At 42.6% G+C, this 19,919-nt stretch overlaps 2 protein-coding genes across 4 annotated transcripts; one reads left to right on the top strand and one right to left on the bottom strand.

The window, feature by feature from the left end:
* Positions 1-10,206: 10,206 nt before the first annotated feature.
* Positions 10,207-11,919, bottom strand: LOC124214973 (uncharacterized). The gene is made up of 2 exons (XM_046617795.2): positions 11,469-11,919; positions 10,207-11,397 (listed from the first exon to the last, which is right to left on the bottom strand). Exons 1-2 carry the CDS (start codon positions 11,508-11,510, stop codon positions 10,822-10,824), a joined length of 618 nt encoding a protein of 205 aa, XP_046473751.1. The 5' UTR covers positions 11,511-11,919; the 3' UTR covers positions 10,207-10,821.
* Positions 11,920-13,497: 1,578 nt separating this feature from the next.
* Positions 13,498-19,337, top strand: ImpE3 (Ecdysone-inducible gene E3). Of its 3 annotated transcripts, XM_046617793.2 has the most exons (6): positions 13,500-13,876; positions 15,383-15,500; positions 15,733-15,814; positions 15,911-15,991; positions 16,328-16,965; positions 18,875-19,337. In XM_046617793.2, exons 4-6 carry the CDS (start codon positions 15,986-15,988, stop codon positions 19,257-19,259), a joined length of 1,029 nt encoding a protein of 342 aa, XP_046473749.1. In that variant the 5' UTR covers positions 13,500-13,876; positions 15,383-15,500; positions 15,733-15,814; positions 15,911-15,985; the 3' UTR covers positions 19,260-19,337. The 3 variants fall into 3 exon arrangements, with proteins under 3 accessions (XP_046473745.1, XP_046473749.1, XP_046473747.1); XM_046617791.2 differs by lacking the exon at positions 15,733-15,814; XM_046617789.2 differs by lacking the exons at positions 15,383-15,500; positions 15,733-15,814 and having other exon boundaries at positions 13,498-13,876.
* The last annotated feature ends 582 nt before the right edge of the window (positions 19,338-19,919 follow it).

Raw genomic sequence — 19,919 nt, 5'->3', positions numbered from 1 at the left:
GAATCTGAAGAAAATCGAACGACATCAGCTAAGAGAATTAATCAACAGTTCGAAAAAATGCTTTATAATTAGAACGGTCAAAGAGATTGACCTCTCATGTCTTTGATACGGTTCTGATGTTTTTAGGCCTATTTTTTTGCGATACAGAGATCTCCACAGATTGCCTGCGAAAATTTCACGAACAATTATCTGCAGCGAGGATGAGAATACATAGATGTGCGTAAATACGATACGACAAATGTTCGTCAACGATTAGATTTCCTCGTTATAATTTTATCATAATCTAAGGTTTATTGAATGTTTTTCAGACAGTTTGTAGGGATATCTAGTTAGTGAAGAAATCGAGCTGAGAAATATTGAATTTGGATGAAAAATACCCGACTTCAATCGTTTCAAACGTTCCAACAGTAAAGCTGTTTCTCAAATCGTTGATATCTTATAATTTGTGTTATTCAAATTACTTTTGAAAACACATCTAGCATAATTGGAAAAATAAGAAAATAGTGATTTTTCCGCCAATGTTTCGTTACGATAACGTTGCTAACTTCAACCTCGCTCATTCAAACGGTTCATACGATCCATCCATAAGCACATGGATTTTTTGCAGCATCGCGTATGAACTTGGGTACATTTTATTACACGAAATGATTTTGGACGTAGTAGTTTACCGTAGTGGTAAGACGCAACCGTTGGAGCGTAGTGTAATCTAGTGAATACGGGTGGCACGGGTCAGACTTTAGATTGCGGTGAGAATTACAAGTGTGGCGACTCGTAACTCGGCACGTTTTTTGTCTACAGAAACGTATAATTGCCAGATCTCACAGAGGCTCTTTGACAGAGCGCGAGCGCTTCTTCTCGGTCTGGAATTCTTGATGGAAATTCGTCTGACAATGAAGTGTTACAGAGTTTTCGTACAGCTGAAATGAATTATTTCACTTGATCAAACTCTGTCTGTATTCAAACCATTCGAAATAGACGCCATGTTATACAAATTCAATGCTACCTCGGTACAAATTAAACCGTTTTCTGTCGTGATCTCGTAAAGATGTAGTTATCCCTCAATTTATATGCATACACGCTGTTGTACACGTTATTGCTTTAGCTTTGAATAAAATTTTTACTACGCATCCTCTAACGGTTGGAAAACTATACAACTTTTTTATGGGTATACTCCACACCCGTTAAACATTGCTAAGTCGGACAATTTTTACGTCACAACACTGCCATTTGCTTCTGCAGAAATGATTTAGGGGTCGGTTATCCGCTTCTGTTTAATCGTCAGTGACTTGCAACGTAAAAGTCTTCTGCAAATAAATGAGCCATCTTGTAATGATATCGAACGGATTTACTAAATGTTGAATGATTTCGAAGCGATTTGAAAGTAAGCTTTCGTTTATAATTCTGGTATTATAAAATTTTGTACTTTTAAATAGAATTTCGTGACTTTGGAACACATTAATTTGATAGATACTCAACCAGCATTAAACACACCTTCTATATCCAAATTGGGGAAAAAATTGTTTGAATGATGAGATTGAAAATTTTTCTATTAGCTGCTCAACATTTGGGAAAAAAGATGAAAAATACAACCCGGTAGACATGGTCAACAAACTTCGTGTAGCAAATTCCTATAGTATTAAATTCTTGAGGTCCTCACCTTCGTACCACTCGACCAGTTCGGAAGTGGAAAAGTTTCATCGACTTATCGATACAAAAAGTCAAAGCCACCGAAGTAACGGCTTGTGTACGTAAATAACGCTACGCGCGACTTTAAATCGTGGCATTTCAGCATCGAAGAACGCTTAACAGATCCTTCAGTCTGTCAACGGATGAAACAAGCACATTCGTACGAAACTGGGTATTGTTCAATATACTTATATCGTGACAAGCCGTACTCAAAGAGGTTTTCGGTGTTATACCTACGAAAAATCGTCGAGAATTTAAAAGTCTGCTTCTTCGATCCATAACAGGCAAGGTTTTGTTCCAAATTGCTTGTCGAACATTGCACGGCGTTACTACAAGCAAAGCTTTTTCCAACGGATTTGATAAAATCGAACCCCGTGACTTTGAGGACAAAAACCTGTTTAGATCCATCCGAAAAACCGCTATACACGCAATATATTATGGGACATTCCTTACCGTAGATACATATTTAAATAACGTTATATCATCGTGACACTGAAATCGTTGACCATGATACCGAGAGCAGGTATTATACATGTGTAACTCGCTGACAAAGTTCAAGATCCCGCGGTGATGCGGCTCTAATCGCCTTGAGAATCATGCGACATTACGTGTCGCTCGATCATTTAATGGATCATAAATCAGGAACAGCAGCCGGCGCTGCGTTCTAATACATCCGCGCTGTAACTGCGCGTCTGTCTTATAATACGATTCAAATCCTTTCCTCCAAGTTTCGCCAATGATACATCACGCAATCTCGCGGACGGCCACGCGAGGTCGGTTGGGTCACGTTTTAAGGATAGATTGGACAGCCGAAAGCAACCGACGCGTATAACTGTTTCTCGGGATTATCAATGCCAAGTTTAATACCGCGGAAGTGGTGGACCGCGGTAAAAAAAGAACCAAAAAAAAAAGGTTGACGATAAAATATGTAAATGTACATATGTATAATATATATATATATATATATATATATTTGTGTGCGTGTGGGCAACATTCGCACGTGGAACGGTTACAAATCCGTTGCGTCATGCGGGAAAAGAGGTCCGCGAGTGATGGATTAGTATAACTTTTACCGCGTTTGATTTCATTTGATTTGATTTTTTTTTTCCTCTTTCTCTTCCTTTTGCCAGTCTTATTTCTTTCTAAAGCCACGCAACGAGCAATTCACTTCGCGAATCGAAAAAATGAACCGGAATAGCAGGAACGTTCAGCTCGCGTACATAACGTACGCGTCTGGTTCGAATTAACGCACGGAGCAACCGCGGATCGATTTGGTTTTAACAACGTTATAGTAACTTGGTTGTTCACCGTCATCGCGAAGGTATAACACACGTACACATAAGGTACACCGCAGTTGTGTGGGCGTAGTTTTGTTTGCATAGTTGCTTTCTATAACCGTGACATCGGATAACGCCGGAATAAATTATTGTCATACCGTTGCGACAGTGACGTTATGACTGGTACGTATGTACGTATAATAGATACGTAAAATGCTGCAAGGCACTTCGGGTAAATAAAACGAGACATTCGATTGCGACGCGGAATTAGATTGTGGTGAAAATTTGATACGGAACGCCCGTTACGGCGCCATAGGAAAGTTGTCGGAAATGATATTCACAGGAATATGTGGATTAGCTGTGATTTCCTGGAGTGCTGCGGGAATCGACGGGGTTAATTAATTAATTAATTAATCACTCATTACCGCCGAGTAAATTGCAATCAAGAAACTGCGTAGGTGTGTAATGTTGCCTTCCGAAATAGACGACTAATCCGGTAAATATACGAATCTAGATCACGCCATGCAGCCAGTGCTATACCTTTTTCCGTCTCGAGCGATTGTAATCGATCGTTTTTTTTTCATGCAAGAGGAGAAATGAAATTTTTCGATAATCACCACGCTGCAGGCAATTAAGCAATTACTATAATCAAGTATCAGAAGTGGTTGGCATTTTTATCTCTTTATTCCAGAAAGTAGAGAAGTTTCGTCTTCGGTGGATTTTGGAATTTGCGAAGAAAGACATGTTCCACTTCTCGTACGAAAAAGAACATCACAATGTAATAAAATTCGTTCGCGAAAATTTTAGCTTCCCTCTTTCAAACGGGATTAACAAGAGGGGATGCAAACAGCGGCGACAATGGAAAGGCGTCCCTTAATAGGATTGATGACATTTGACCTTGCCAACCCCCAAATTGCCTCCAAAGGTATAAATGAAAACCCGTGCCAAAGCGAAACTCTTCACCTATCTCAATCACAATTAGTGCCTATAATCACGTCTTGTCGCTTAATTTGCATAACATTGATCTCAAGGATATTTGAAGTTACTATTTTCCGCCAAGAGCACACTGTTTAAAGAATCCAAAATTTTCACGAATCCGGGATATGTATCGTCAGTATTAATTTGAAGAAAATTTTGCGCCACAACCACGATGTTTCGTACGTTCGGCGATTCGAATTGAGGTTTGAAATTTTTGAAAATCATCGACCGGACCGTGAGTAAAATAACGCTTTAACAAAGGCCAAAAACGATCGTCATTCAAACTGCAATGGAGAACGTACCTGATATACAAGGCACGATTTGTAATTGAAACGTACGCGGATATATACGATATCGCTTTGGTCGCACGGATTTCGATTCAGATTCCTTAATTAGGAGCAAATTCGGGGGTCGTTAAAGTGGATTTTCGTTGAACCCCTCGAGCCGTCGCTCGAGGCGACAACGAAGTTGAACGAAGTAAAAAATCTCGAGCCCGCGAGTTTAGTCAACATCCTCGTCCTCGCGAGAGGCGAGCGGAGGTCCCGCGGGGCGCGCGTGTTCCGGAAGGTCCTCTTTAACGGCGTTACTTTGCGGCCTTGGTTCACAGCAGAGGGTCGAACAGCGGGGATGAGACGATCCGCACCCGCGACACACCGCGATCAACACTCGGCTCTCTCTTCTCCACTTCTTCTACCAGCCCTCGAGGGCTGCCACTCGCAACTCTGCGGCTCGAAGGGCGAGCGAGCTTGCGAATTCTTGCATGGTGCGCCCGGTCGACGCGCCTCAGGGCGACGCTTTGCTTTGCGGGCGTCTCGGCGCTCGGCCCGGTGCCGACTGCTTCGACCTCCTGCCTCTCCTGACACGTACGAGTTGCGCTGACGCGCGCACACGCCGTTTATACGTGACGTCGACGTCGACGACGACGACGACGACGAGGACGAGACTCTCCGTCTTCGCACCCGCGTTAGTACCTCTCCATCCGACGTTCCGTGTCACACCTGTAGGTACCTCGTCATCCTGTAGCTCCGTCGCGGACGATAAAGGGGCTTTAACGATACCATTGACGAAAGTTCATTTACCGTAACAAAGAAGCGGAAGAAGAAGAAGAAGAAGAAGAAGAAGAAGGAGATGGATAATAGAAATTAACCCGTTCACTTAAAAATGAAAATATTTACTCAAGATACCTGTATTTCAACAAAGAAACGCTTTTTCAATGATTTTCAGATGTTTTGAACATGTTTCAGAAACTGAATATTTTTTTTTTTTCTTCAAAATTTGCGTTCTTCTCGCAATTGGAGAATAATTCTACAAAATAGATATCGGCGATCGATTGTTCAGAAAATTCTATCCCTGTTTCATGTACTTGACAACTATTCAATATGCGATATATTTCGAGAAAATGGTAAAAAACGAAAATCAAGATTTTACGCTATAGTGTACAAAAAAAGGAATTGGTTGGTTACCATTTCAACTTGCCGACTCTCCGACTGGTTGAAATTACCTTCATCTTCAACTCAGTCGGCGGCGATTCGAGTTTCACAATCAGAGGCCTAGATCATGGACTAGCCATTCTTTTCTTCTATTTTAATTTCACCGTTTTTTACAGATCACAGTCGATGAAAACATTCATTCCTTTCGTACTTACTGGAAAATTCTGATAAGATGGGTGTATTGCGGCAATAAATCCAAAATATTGTTCGAATTGAAGGCAAGTGTGGGAAAAATGTATGTTTCGTGATTGTCAACGTTGATCCGTTTGTTGAGTTTAGTAGATTTGAGTAAGCTGGTGTTATCATCACGTTCTTGTTGCACTATCATTAAACCATCGCTAAAGTTACAACAAAAAAAAAAAAAGAAAATACCGTACGAGTAACTATAGCTATCCGAAAAAATAGTTACACAAACTAGATCTTCTGGTCAAAGATAAAAACCTTTTTTTCAATTTCTATCCAGAACACCGTCTTTCGATCACGGTAAAAGATGACAATAGATAAGGACCGCATGTTGACGATACTTAGAAATTTTTTTTTATTGTACATACTCCTCGCGCAAGTTACGTTCGGAGTAATAAACCTGCCGTAGAAATTGTATCACGGTTCCTGCGCGGATGTAGCGAATGCAGAATCGACACTCCGTATCCGGTGAAAAAATGAATACCTTTCAATGGACCTCAGTGCATTGGTTCGACGTCAGCTAATCGGATCGGTAGAGCTAAAACACACCGTAAAAGCATGAGTTTCGTCGCGGAGTAGAGAGATTCATATTTCGTTAGCAGAATCAGTACATTATCGGAAACACAACGCCTTGCTCCAAAGTTCAAACCGAGTCGCAGCTAATGCTCGGAAAAGAAACGCAAGTTACTCGAAAGGTACAGGTCAAATTTCATTCCCCACTAATTTCGCGACGTACGATCTGGCGGTTTTACATGGAAGTCACCCACACACACCATACACCATAGTCGATGAGTGGGTGGTTTAAAAGCGATATGGCTCAAGCGGAGGGCTTAGGATTTGCGACCGGATAGCCCGGGGGTGGACAAGTAAATATAGAAGTACACGGGGACCGTCTGGTTGAATGTCAGGAAAGTACAAAGGTCTGCAGGTCCTGCAGGATGCGAATCGTTGCGTGGGAGGTTTCATGGTTCACGGATCCACGGTGTTGACGATAAGATACGAAGCTGCATCCTGCTGGTAGATTTTTCCCTCGGAAGCGCCACCCAGGCGATCGTTATTCGCTGTAACGTGTATTTTTTACGTTCGACACACGTGTGCCTGGGTTCCTAGACGAGGGACTGGCGGTCTTGAATGATCCGGCGTAACTTGTTGATTGCTCCATATTCGCTTAGAAGCCTGTTTCGAAAGCAAAAGCGGCTCGGTCGATGTTCCTACGAACAGTGTGATTAACATCTAGCCCAGTACTTACAGCAATTATTGTTGTCGGGTATTCGGTAGTTCATTAATCACTACCACCTTCGACCCACACACGCGCAACCTTCCACGCCTCGTTGCCGGTATCATAAATACTCTCGATGATACACTGTTTCATCGCTCAAGTTGCACAGCTCATCCCATCCTCGAGGCAGAGTTCATCTAATACTGCTGACGGTACGGGATATTAATTGATAAAATCGCGTTTGTCGAAGTTTTAGATGGTTTTACGATACAAGAGTGGAAAAAAAAACTCGACGAATAATGAAGTTGAACATGTGAATTGATGCTCGCTGTTTGAATCTCTAAAACTTGCCATAATCGTGATTGCTGGTGTTTTGCCCCGATGAACTCTACTCTACTCTCTCCCTCCCTCTCTCTTTTAACCGAGAATTTGAAACTGTTATTCGTTATACGATGTCCTCGCAGGAGTAGACGAGTCTTGGTGTACGAGAAATCGAATAGCCGGGGAAATTCTCGCGAGCTCTTAGCTCAATAAGTCTCCGGGCTACCGGTCGTAAATATGGAGATGCAATTACGCGAAGGTTGGCGAATAAGTTGGTAAGGGACGAGATGAGAATTACCTGCGGGATGATTAGTTTTACCTTTTACCAAGAAACTGGTAAACGTAAATGTGACAACCCGCCCCTGCCAACCTGCAGGATAAAACGCCCGCTCGTCTGACTCCCGCGTAATTAAATTCCCCACCGATGACTTTCCCTTTTTTTTTTTTTTACGTTAGCGCGTGTTTTTCATTCTGTCTCTCTCTCTCTCTCTCTCTCTCTCTCTCTCTCTCTCTCTCTCTCTCTCTCTCTCTCTCTCTCTCTCTGCACTACTCTTTTTTTTCCTATCGGTTCGCTCGTCCACCTTTCATCGGTTCCACACACGCGGCAATGGGTGATTTCTAGCTTGGACGCACCGAATCCGACAGGAAGCGCTGATTTCGGATTGACATCCGAACAGGGGTGAAATTCCCTTCGAAAGTTTCGCGCTGGCCAACGTTACGCGATTAGCGATATTGCCGGGCGGAAGTTTGGCGAAAAAAATCTAGGGTCATATACGTGGGATGAACGCAAATAAACGCGGCCTCAGTCAGCCAGAAAAATTTTATACCTACCTCGACGAGCGAACTTCGCGGGGATGATATATGTATAATTTACACGGCGAAGAACGCCACTTTACTTATTCAATCGCGAAACCGGGGGAAATACGAGGGTGGAGTAGTATTTCCACCCTTGGAAGGGTGAATTTTCAAGAGAGACATCCGAACTTTGCAGTTTACGTGCTTGATCATTATTATTGTCATTATTATTATTATTATTATTATTATTATTATCAATAATACTATTAAACGTCGGGAGAGAAATCGTCAGGTTGATCTATTTCACACTTGAAAATAAGTATTGAATAACTCGTTTCGTCGGAAACAAAAAAAACAAATCTTACCTGAAACAATATTATTCGATGACTTTGTTCCGATATTCATCACCGATCGCGGGGTGTGGATTTTTATCGTACAAATGTTTTCCGATACTTCGGGCACAGTGATCAACATTCTTGAGATATTGACAGAGCCCTCGACTCGGTTGCTGACTCGGCGTGTAGAGAAAGGATTCGCTCGGCACCGAGGGCGGTGTCTTGATTCACAGAAATGGGTCGCCAATTAGGTCAAAAGGGGTCAGGTGCCAACTTGACTCGAGGATCGTGCCCCGTTCCTTTACCTCGTTTCTCGTCATTTCCTTTCCCCGCAGACGGAGGATCGAGACGAGTGGCGTCGGAGTGTTCGGGTCTCGTGTACAGAAATTTCATGCGTTTCCAATATCCTTTGGGGAATTTTCATTCCTACCGTCCGTTTCGCAGCTAAGATCAATTCGACGGAAAGGTATTATTTTACCCTAGGGTATTTTTATCCCCCGAATTTAGAAGCGAATCTGAAGGATAATTAATTGTGTATAGGAAGTGGGTCACAGACGTCGTTCGAAGCAAATTGCATAATTTAATTCATCGAGGTTGTTACGTTGTATGTAGGTAGGTACGAACCTACGCGAGTATAATTAATCGGTAAGCTTCACGAGGAACGATTTATTTACATAAATTTCACGGTACAACACAGGTGTGAAAATTTCTATCGCGGTTGTACGCTGATGATAATCTTCATTTAACAATCAACAATCTTCCGTTCAACAATCCTGCCACGTCATCGCGAGAGCATCGCGGCTATTAGATAATTGGCTCGTGACCAATCGTCGATCTCCGCCAAGGAACTGAGCAAACAATTCAATCCTGAGGGCTGATAATAAACCGAAGGAAGGAGATCGCTCTTCAAATATCAAAAGCTACGTATACATTTTTCCCCTTAATTCAAGTGGCTGCAATCATAATGAGCAGGAACTTCCAATAATTTTTCCACAGAAAATTGAAAAACCTTGCTGATCGGGGAGGGGGGTAAGGGGGCAAATAAAATGGAAAGTACACAAGCGAGGCAGATACTGCAGGTTACACTCCCCAAACGATTATTTAACAACTTTTACCCCCAACGAATCAGAAAGAGGGCGAAAGTTGTCCAAGTAAACATGCGGAGCTAGGGGGAGTTTTCTTAAAATTGCGAAGCTCACGCAAACGAGCTCGCGATTAAGCCACGGTGTTCGCCTTCGAATCTGAAACGAACTTTTCCTCCGTATATACCTGTACACGTGTACAATACCTACAGTTAACAGCCAACTTTAAACTCTCCAGAGTCTTAGCTCCCAGCGTCCCACTAGTTTTCGAACTACCCGCAAACTCTAAAAGTTTTATCACTCGCTAAACTTTTCTCCGCTAATGGCCGATCCCCTCTGCGAATTCAATTCCCGCAACATATTATTCTAGTTTGCGGATTGAATAAATCTCCGCTTTCTCCGCGAATCCCCGGTGATCTCAATGCCGTAATTGGAGTAACGAGAACAGAGTTTACCTCTGCTGATTGTCAGCGTTCATCGTAATGTATATTCAATTTACTCGCCATCGAGACTTGGGAGAGTTACCGGATTTATTTTCACTCGGCAATGATACCGCACGTTCGCTCTTTCTTTCTCTTAACTGCGGTGGTTGTAATAGATGTATAAATTAATTTTCGTTCTGTGAGAAATTCATCAAATTTTTACAAAAATCGATATATTGTTCGAATGAGAGTGTTTACGAGGCGGGAAATGGTGGCCGCAACAAAAAATCCTGTCGTAGGAATCGAATGAATGTTTTTCACGTACATTCAGATGTCACGAATTTCATGGTGGGAAGAAAAACGTTGAACTTGATCAGAATTCTTTTAGATATTCGTAGTAGAAAATGTAAGAGTGAGTGATTTTCGTTATATTTAATTGTTAACTTTCAAGGTATGTAACATTCCATCAGATTTCACCAGGGAGTTTAAAAATTCAGTTGGAATCATCAAGTTTTCAACGCAAGAGTATATTGTTTCAGGCAATGTAATACCATTAGTTGATTGTTTTCTTTTTTTCTTTTTTTTAATCATGTATCAACGACCGCTTGAAATGATATTCTTTTGCGATTTTCACTGACGACTTTTTCCTTGCAGTGTATAATCCAATAACCGTGTTTCCATTATACAGAAGAATGTATGCATCTACATCGTTGCATCCTTAATTTAGCCCCAGCTTCTACGATCTCTTGTAGAAGGTAGAATCGAAAGCTGAATCCATAAACTGCTAAAAAACGAATATTCAATCAACGAATATACTTCACAAAAACAAAAAAGGTAAAAAATCAAGCTTTATCTTTGGGGGGTGACGCTCTCAAATTCGAACATCCAAAGATCCCAACCGTATACACCGTACATACATTCTTCTGGCAACGGGCTTTTCTCGTCCATAAAACATGCCAAGAAAACTCTTAGAAAAAAAGTTTCCACTTTGTCAGGTCAAGTTGAAGTATGATTCTCGTTGCGCAGCTCGGTGTTATTTTCTATAAGCAGTCGGATAGTCCGTGAGAATACTGCCAGTCGAAACAAAGGCTCCAGGACCACCGAGGATGCCTCCCTTGTTGGCGAACCATCCGTTGCCGCCGAAGAACCCGGCAGGATCAAACCTGTTGGTGTAAAATCCGGAGTCGTTTAATCCAATCAGATTGGCGAGGGCCCCATTAGCGAACTGTTTGCTGCCGTTGCCCTGATCGTTGGAAACGATCGAGCCGAGGTGGCTCAAGCTCTCCTTGAGCTCTCCGATCCTGTCCTGGAAGAAGGTCTGGGGTGAGAATTGAACCTTCTGCGCAAAGGGTGCCAGGATCCAGGCGAGTCCTTGCGGTCGTTTCGCGCCGTCGTCCACCGTGACATTTTCCAACCAGGTCGATGACGTCGGAGGCGAAACCCTCTTCGCACCAGAGGTCAACTGGTCATTCGACGTCCTCGCCGAGGCTCCGGGAACTTCCCCAACCTCGGCTTCCCTCTTATAATCCCCCTGCAACCCCGTGTCTATTTCATTCCCTGCACCCGCTTCCGAGGCGCGTTCGATGGGTTTGGAACTGACTTTCGCGCCCTGGAAACAGAGTGTTGGAAACGAATGATCGTCGGTGCTTTTGACGAAGAAAGTGTGGCGGGTGTTCTTACCGAGAGAATTAGCAGTAACAGCAGCGACGGGACGGACAGCATGGCCGGACTTTACTCCCTTACCGTGATATTCGGCAGTTAACGATTGTCAATAAACTTCCGTCGATGCTCTTCCCGGACGTGTGCTTGCCGTAAGTCTAACACGAAGCGAGTCCAACCTGTCCGCTTTATAGACTCTTATCGGCACTGAGCGATATTATAGGGGTGCCCCCATATCCACCGCTTCGAGATAAATTTAACGAGATTAACTCACCGCAATATCCGTTCCAGCCGGCTGTTGCGTTACGGTCTATTATATACAGGTATCGAAGAGCCTTGAGCAATGTCGTTTTTTCAACAGTATACGGAATGTGGGCGGTATTAAATCGCTCGGTTCCCCATCGGCTAAAGAGATGATTTAATCCTGCAGTGAAATCAATCATTGTAAACAGCTACCGGGAGAACGTAAAATGGATTATAAGCGTCAGGAAAATAGGAAAAGATTCAAACGTCCAGGTTCCATCAAGAGGAACAAAATATCTGGAAATATGTACACCTAATGGTCCTTCGACGTTCCTGCACAGACACCGAGCTTCGAGTCTCCGTACACTACACACCGGTGGAAATAAACACAGGGTGAATTTAACGGACCCAGGTTCCATTGTCGAGCTAGTCTACGTTTTAGCAGAAAAGGTGTGTCTCGATAGGAAAATGAGCGGCACGTGATCAAAGCGCGTGATGGAATCTCACGCAAGAAACGTGTTTTCTCTCTCCCCGTGATCCTTTCAAGTCGCTCAGTCGCTCCTTGCCATCTCTTCTTCTTTCTCGTCGGGCTGGTACGTAAACGAGTGTAAATTAATACAGGAATTTAAAAGGTAAAATTCGACGACAACATAACCGGTCGTGCTGTTTTAAGCAGACTGCACACCACGCGGCGACTTTGCGAGCAAACGAACGTGTATAATAAGGTATACGCGTTGGGTGTAACGCTCCGCTCGTACCTACGCCTTGTGCCATCTATCATTGAGAATTGCCGGACTTCTCTCGAGGCTTAACGTTCCCGCATCTCTGCAATATCTTGTTCAATGTCATCGTTTAGCCTGCACTCGTCGCAAGGTAACAAGGCCCAGATCCTCCGACATAAGACTCCATCCTCCATTAGACCCTTATCGGATCGATGGATCTCTCTATCGGACGTCACATGCTTAACTCTTTCGTTTATTATTCGACCTTCGATCCGACTCCCGAGTTCAAGGAACGATCGTTCAAACTGACGATGAATAAATTTGTCTCCGTCTCGAGTCAGACTTTTTCACTCAAATACTGACCACCAAATTAACCACTGATTTAATATATTTGCTGGATTACAACGCCCGCGGAAAGCCGTGAAATATTTTTATTTGTAAAGTTGTGGATCTCCATAGATCGTGAGTCTTCTTTCCCTCTCACACCGGCACGGTTCAACGTCTGGAGCTTAATAAAACTGGAAAAACCACCAGAATCGATAGGTTAATTTAACGTTACACCGAACGGAGTGGGAATTCCCTTGTGTTCGTAAACACGCCAGTCTGGGGTAATGATCGAGTTCGTACGAATGCCGAAAAACGATCGATTACGCGCACAGGTCGTAAAACGAGCGGCTCGATTTCCCCGTTCAGTGTATAAAAAAATACGTAGCGACTTTAAGGAACGGTACATAATATTCATGCGAATATATCAATCTTCTTTTCTTCCAACTCACAATCGGTTTGCGCAGAGACAGAGAGAGATAGAGAGAGAGAGAGAGAGAGAGAGAGAGAGAGAGAGAGAGAGAGAGAGAGAGAGAGAGAGCGACACGTCCGATCCGAGGCACGGTTAAAAAAACTGCTGGCAATATCCTTTCCTCCGGGCATCGCGATCACCAATAATACGTATGTCCATGTATCGCATCACACCCATGCACACATTATCGTAGGTGTGTGCGTATAGGATTCGAATCGTTAGTCAGGACACACGAACGCGGCAAACTGACTTACTTGCGTACTACATACGAATCACGGATGCACGTCGTGCGTGTCAAGACGTGGCCGAAGGAGACGCGTGTATGTATCTCAATTAAGTCGGCTGTAACCACTTTGTGTGAGTGAGTCACGAGAGTATGTTTGTGTGGGTGGGATAGGAGGCTCCGAAACCGTTACAAGAGAAGTCTTTTCAAGAAGACCAGTCTCGACTTACCTACCTGCCTGTCGTCAAGCACAGCTTGTGAGCGACGGAAAATCAACGCTGCAGATTTCAAAGAGTCGACCGGATTTACGCTGCAACGCCCGAGGATCGAGGCGAGGTCTCTTTCGCCTTGGCGTTATCGCAACCTTAAACCTAAAACTGGAGCTGCTGCGTAGATAATCATGAGAGCGGTGCACTGCCTTTTCATCCTGCTCGTCGTTCATGGGGTGAGTGATTGTTTGTTTTTGTATTTTGTTTGTTTTTTTCTTCTTCTTCTTCTTCTTCTTTCAACTTTCTTTAATTGTTATTACGTATATTGTGCAGACGGTGATGTCACCGCGATATTTACCCGCGATCATCATCGTCTTATTGACTCCGTATAATTTGTCTTCACATCTCCTCTCGGCTGTACGGCCCCGAGCTAAAAACTCGAAAACATGATATTTTGAATTCCATTAATCTGCCGCGGTTTATTTATTTTTTTTTCTTTAACAACCGACTGATATTTGTATAACCTACCCACACTCGACGTCGATTACGAGTTAATAAGATGCCTGCGCGGACTCTTGTAATGCCTCGATTTTTAACGACGATACGCAATCGTCTTGAAGCACGGGAATCGATGGGTGGGCAGTCATGTTCCAAATCCATACAGAATTAAACGGCTCCACCGGGTCGCCGGAGCTATGCGCCTTGCCTTTTGATTCGCCTCACCGTCGTTTTAACTGTCAAGGTTTTGCATCGCGGCCATCCGGAATACCTACCTTAAAATTAATTATTCGCGATGCCCACGGGGACTTTGTTATCCGTCGTTACACGTGATTATCTACGACACCCGGTATATTGCCGTATACCCACTTACGATATATACATATTATACACGCATACGCGTGTGAAATCAAACACGTAGATACGCGTGTCGCGTGTGTATATTAATGTGAAAATGATACATAAATTCGTTGTCCTGATTTCCCTCGGGTGTCTCGGCCGAGAGCTTCGCGCTTGACATTTCGCTCAACTATACACCCGTGTAAAACTAACCCTGAGTAATCATCGCCATTTTTATGCTTATTTGTCACGTGTCTTTTACGGACCCGATTTCGGCGTTGCCGCACCGAGTTCTGAAGCCGAATTGAACCTCCATGGCTCGACAAATCGTGTTGGGAATGGCATGTTCTAAACTCGGTTTCTTCTGCCCAGTCATCGGAGACAGAGCCAAAATGACGAACGATGAATGCAGGCATTTTTCTCAACGGAAAAACACTTCTCGTGGTCATCCGGCCATGCGTGCGAAAAATATTTACTGCGTGACTAAAAGAAATGAGAAACACAATCATATACCACCCGACACGTACACTCCGCGGACGCTTGCCCAGTGAACCCTTTTTACCAACGACCTTGTTGTTATTGGCCAGGAACATATTTATTTTCTATCTACATTCTAGAATTTTATATTACGTTACGTTCGAAATTAATCGAACATTAGCAGAGCTTGAATCATCGAGGTAAAAGCAAAGTGTGCAAGTGTTTGAAGTTCGTGACTATATGATATCGGTCAAATTACACAGGTCAACGTGAAAAAAGTTCTTTTTTTTTTTTTGAGTTTCTATTGAGAGAAATAAATTTCGATTCTACACATCGAATAATAATGAAAACCTGTATTTATTATACATAAAGTTTGTTTTCGTCATTTTTACGTTGATAAATAAGCCTTGAAGTTTTCTGGTTGATAGCTAATACGAGTGCCTATTCCGAAGAAAAAGGAAAAAGTTTTCACCAAGATGCGACGGATGATGGGGATGATTACGTTTGGGGTTTGATACGCGGAAGTCCATTACGAAAATAGAAGAAGTACGAAAAATATTTATCTTTAAACATTGTTCGTCAATTCTTTTACATTTGTGATTTATTATTAATTATTAGTCTTGAATAAAAGTGATTTAAATGCAAGACTGACGTCTTCCCAATTGTTATTTACAACAAGTGTTTGAGAAAATAGGTTATTTCTTTTAAAATCTGAAATATCGTTCTCGTTTCTACAAAAACAAACTTTATCTAATAAAACAATTTTTTCATTTATTAGCTACGTGGAAGAAATTAAAATTTGACATCTTCAACCCAGACTCAAAACTCGTGTTGACCGGTAGCAATCATATCCTTATTGCGTATGTATAGTCTCGAACGATGTTTGCGGAAACAATTAATCATATTATGTTACGACACGGTGTATGTATAAATACGATTCGTACGACTTGTTCCAGGCCTCCCCTGCGATCGTGAGGAAAGGACCGGCGTTCGCTACGCCCATTTATTCCGATGCCTTCCTGCCAGCCGCGATGCAAGTAAGTTCGACGATGCCATGGATCCGTTAATACAGTCCGCTTCGGTTGACTTGTCATCGCAGGACTCACCGATGAATTCTGGGTCGAGATTGAACCTGATAAATAAAAGATGTCAGAAGTATTAACCAATTATTCAAGAATCGAGGAAGTTCAATGAAATATGAACAATTAATTCATGATCATTGTTTAGTATATTCGTTGCTACCACTAATTGCTTTTCATTAATAACGATGGTTGGAATCGAAGAAACATTCTTCCGCCATATTTGACGAATCCTTTTTATTTTCACGCATTTTACGTACAATTATCATCAGCGGAGTTTTTCTCCACGCGCAGGTTATATTCCACGCGGTTGGTCAGCTGAAAATACACGCCGCCGAAGAGGAGGAGGAAACTCTGTTACGAACACCGTCGACGAGTCCGCATCCGCCCGGACAGAGACAACCCTTACCTGCAGAGGTACAAACGCGAAACGACGTCGAGACGTCGACGATATCCGACAATGAGAAGTACTTCGTGCCACCCGAGCGGTACCAGGAGGAGGCCTTGATAATCGCAAAACCGGAGGGTGCGAATTCCGAGAAGGTTGGCGGGGGCCAAGCTCTCACTCCGGAAGCGAACCACGAGGAATCGGAAGTTGTTTACGGGCTACCGGAAACCAACTACGAACTTCCGGAGAGGGATCAGGAGGTGCCGGAAAAGAGTAACGGACAAACGATCAGCAGGTGCAAACCAGGCTATCGACTCGTTGCTAACATGCCCAAAGAATCGACCGTCGACAGCGTTGTTCGGCAGATTTACAACATCATGGAAACTTCGTCGTCGGGATACAAGGACGTCGCCCAAACTTCGCCGGAAATGGTCTCAACCTCGGGGACCGAGTGCATCGAGGCCAAGAATCCGGCACATTATATTCCTGCCGATGGATCGTCCGACGATAGAGAAAAATCTGACGAAGACAAGGACGATGCGAGGTAAGTAACGTGCCTTAGTTCGATTGATTTCGTTCCATGTATGCGATGCAAAGAAAAGTTTATACCATTTTTCTGTCAGGCGAAATCTTTGAGCAGGTTCATTGAACGAAAATTGGTAACGTTTATTATTTTATTACACTGTTAGAAAATAGTCGGACACCGAGTATTTGTTGAATTATTGTTATATTCGTAAGGAACGAAATAAGATCGCTTTGAAAATTTAAAATTGGATAACACTGGAGATGTAGAAAAAGGGTTGGATGTCGATGCCTGCTCTGAAATCGCTTCGAAATCGTTATAAAATTAGTAGAGCAGTTCGATTTCATTTTACTATAACTCGTTTTATTCCGAAGACTATTATCTCCAAATTTGATAAAACAAAGAAAATCTATTCAAGCGACTTTGCAGAGAATAGTCTTTTGAATAAAACGAGCCATCGCAAAGTGACACCGAACAAATCCATTAAATTTTCAACCATTTCTAAACGATTTTAAACGAAACATCAATGTCCGAGGCCTTTGTTTATAATTCGAATATTTTCGAATTTTGCATTTTATAAAAGATCTTCGTAGCTGACGAATAAAACAATTTGATAAATACCCAACGGTTCACTATCTCATAATAAATTAAACACGAAGTATCGCGTTTTGGTTCATCAACCTCGTTAATTGCGCTTTATAAACTTCTGCTTAATATTAACCGGTTAACATTTCCATTTCGAGAATCTCGCTCGTATAAACCAGCGTTAAAAAACAAGCGTGTTTATTTAGGAGGAAGAATTTTTAACGTCCGTTAAAATTACACCCGACTCTGGAATACGCTTCATTTCTTCGAATTAATAATTGAATGAGCCTCGGGATATTTGACTGAATAATATCACCGACGATGAGCCAGTATTCTACTCGGGTATAATAAGGTATACGTTACAATGCCCCGTTTTCACTGTTTATCATGGCTGACGTGATCCTCCTGCGTGAATACTACAGCTGTATACTTTTCCGCAGGATCGTTAATCGCTAAGGAAACCTGCGGATACGAATGAGTTATCAAGTTATTTATCAACGTGCGTCACTTGGCACGGTATTAACCGTATAACCGCCTCGAGGTATTTGCGATTACTTACCTCGTCCCTATCAATTACTAGCTGAGCGTGCTGGTAGTTCCAAATTGTGAATCTATTACAGAAATTTTCACTTTTACTCGTTATCTCGTTTCAGCTTCCAATTATTCCTGCACCGCGGGCTGTTATTAGCCGATAACAGGCCGGTTTATTCCGTGAATCGTGTTTCAATTCGACGCAACGTGACCTAGTTTTATTAAAATCCAACTGGAGTCATTACCACCACCGAATCCCGTGAAATGACATTCAGTTGCGAAAGCTACCGCTCTGATTACACCGCATGTTGTTGTTTCGTTAAATTTCTGTTTTACAATTTGTAAAATAACCATGCACGGCGAATCGCGCGGTTAACTCGAAGAAAATTCTTACACCTCATTATCTATCATAACATAATACATCGCGCGTGATAATTGCGGACGAAAAATATCTGAGATCTGAGGTCGAAATGAACTTTCAATGCTATTACGTATTAATTATCCCTCATAGTCATGAAAATCCCTCTGTTTACTTGATCAAGTCTGTTCACGGCTAGTCAACGCATTTTCCATTGCCTCATCGTTGAATCTATAAACAGCAATTAATACTTCCTCGATTTCGTCATTGGATCAAGGCTAATGATGATTTTATGGCATAATTTTTAGCCAACTTCGATCGGATGGAAAATTTCGTCAAGGCCTCGTAAACACAACGTATAACGATATGATCGCTATAAAATTTGTAAAACTTGTTCTTCGAACAACGATCAAACGGTTCGTTTGTTCCTTTTTTTCAATTTTATTCTTTCGTCAGGTTCACGCTCCTCGGCGAGAGAGTCGACCAGGTGCCGAATCCGAGTTTGGTCGCCTTCCTGAGGGCTGGAAACGCGACCACCAGCCCGTCCCTTCTCCAGCTGAGCGAGCTTTACGACGTCCTGAGCAAGGACGCGAGGAGGCAGGGATACTCGAAGTACGCCGGATACTCGGACAAGGTCCTAAAGTTCTTGCAGGAATCCTCGGGCGGCGAAGCCGGCGTTCAGCTCAGGCAATTTCTCGAGAAAGCCATGGCGGCTAACGAGTTGTCGAGGTACGATTCTATGACCAAAACGAAGCAGATTATCGCCGTTCTGAAGGACCCGGGCAGCAGGCTGAGCACCGATCTAAGAAACAAGGTCTTGCCGATGCGCTTCGTGTTCTGATGAACCGAGCATTCGACAGGATGGCGACAGACCGGGAAAACCGGGAATAGTCGAGGAATTTTGTGTGTCGGAAGAAGTCAGGGAATTAAGACGGGCCATAGGGAAAATACAATGAGAGAAATTTTCAGTTCCGGTTACGGCTCAGTCCTTAACTATTTTCATTTATTACCGCAATCGAAAAATATAGTTGTAGGTAAAAAATGAAAATTAGTTTTCTAGCCGCTACCGGAAAGTCTGTTATCCGTTACTATTCTTTCTCATCGCGATCACTGTCACTATATTTTCTTGTAACTGTGCGAAAATTTAATACTTGTGCAAGAATAAATTGATGTTAAAGCCTTATTTAACTAAAGAAGTACGGTAAACCGAACAAACTGATTTTGCTCTGCAATTATCAAAAAAGGATCGACAATAGCGCAAAATGGTTATGCGTGCCTCGTTTTTCGTAATACCAACAATATTCGAACAGTTTTTTTTAACGATACTTGTTTTACTGAATATTTCTAGTTACTGTAACAAATGAAATTTTTCTCAGTGTAGTACATTGTTTAACAAGGGAATAAGGTCAAGTTTTAATTCCTGTGTTACATATATATATATATATATAGGACTTTATTCCCGACTCAACTCTGGCCGCAATATTTATTTGAAAATTGGGAC

The sequence above is a fragment of the Neodiprion pinetum genome, chromosome 3 (assembly GCF_021155775.2).
Source record: "Neodiprion pinetum isolate iyNeoPine1 chromosome 3, iyNeoPine1.2, whole genome shotgun sequence".
Classification (NCBI taxonomy): Eukaryota; Metazoa; Arthropoda; class Insecta; order Hymenoptera; family Diprionidae; genus Neodiprion; species Neodiprion pinetum.
Note: the sequence above shows the minus strand (reverse complement) of the source record. Positions and strands in the feature narration are given on the sequence as shown.

What these genes read in the sequence shown, in the direction of transcription:
- LOC124214973 (XM_046617795.2), bottom strand. Translation starts at nt 11,510, where the DNA reads ATGCTGTCCGTCCCGTCGCTGCTGTTACTGCTAATTCTCTCG. An exon ending in TGTTACTGCTAATTCTCTCG is followed by an intron (nt 11,398 to 11,468) that starts GTAAGAACACCC and finishes CTCTGTTTCCAG; the next exon opens with GGCGCGAAAGTCAGTTCCAA.
- ImpE3 (XM_046617789.2), top strand. Translation starts at nt 13,832, where the DNA reads ATGAGAGCGGTGCACTGCCTTTTCATCCTGCTCGTCGTTCATGGG. An exon ending in TCCTGCTCGTCGTTCATGGG is followed by an intron (nt 13,877 to 15,910) that starts GTGAGTGATTGT and finishes GACTTGTTCCAG; the next exon opens with GCCTCCCCTGCGATCGTGAG. An exon ending in GAAGACAAGGACGATGCGAG is followed by an intron (nt 16,966 to 18,874) that starts GTAAGTAACGTG and finishes TTCTTTCGTCAG; the next exon opens with GTTCACGCTCCTCGGCGAGA.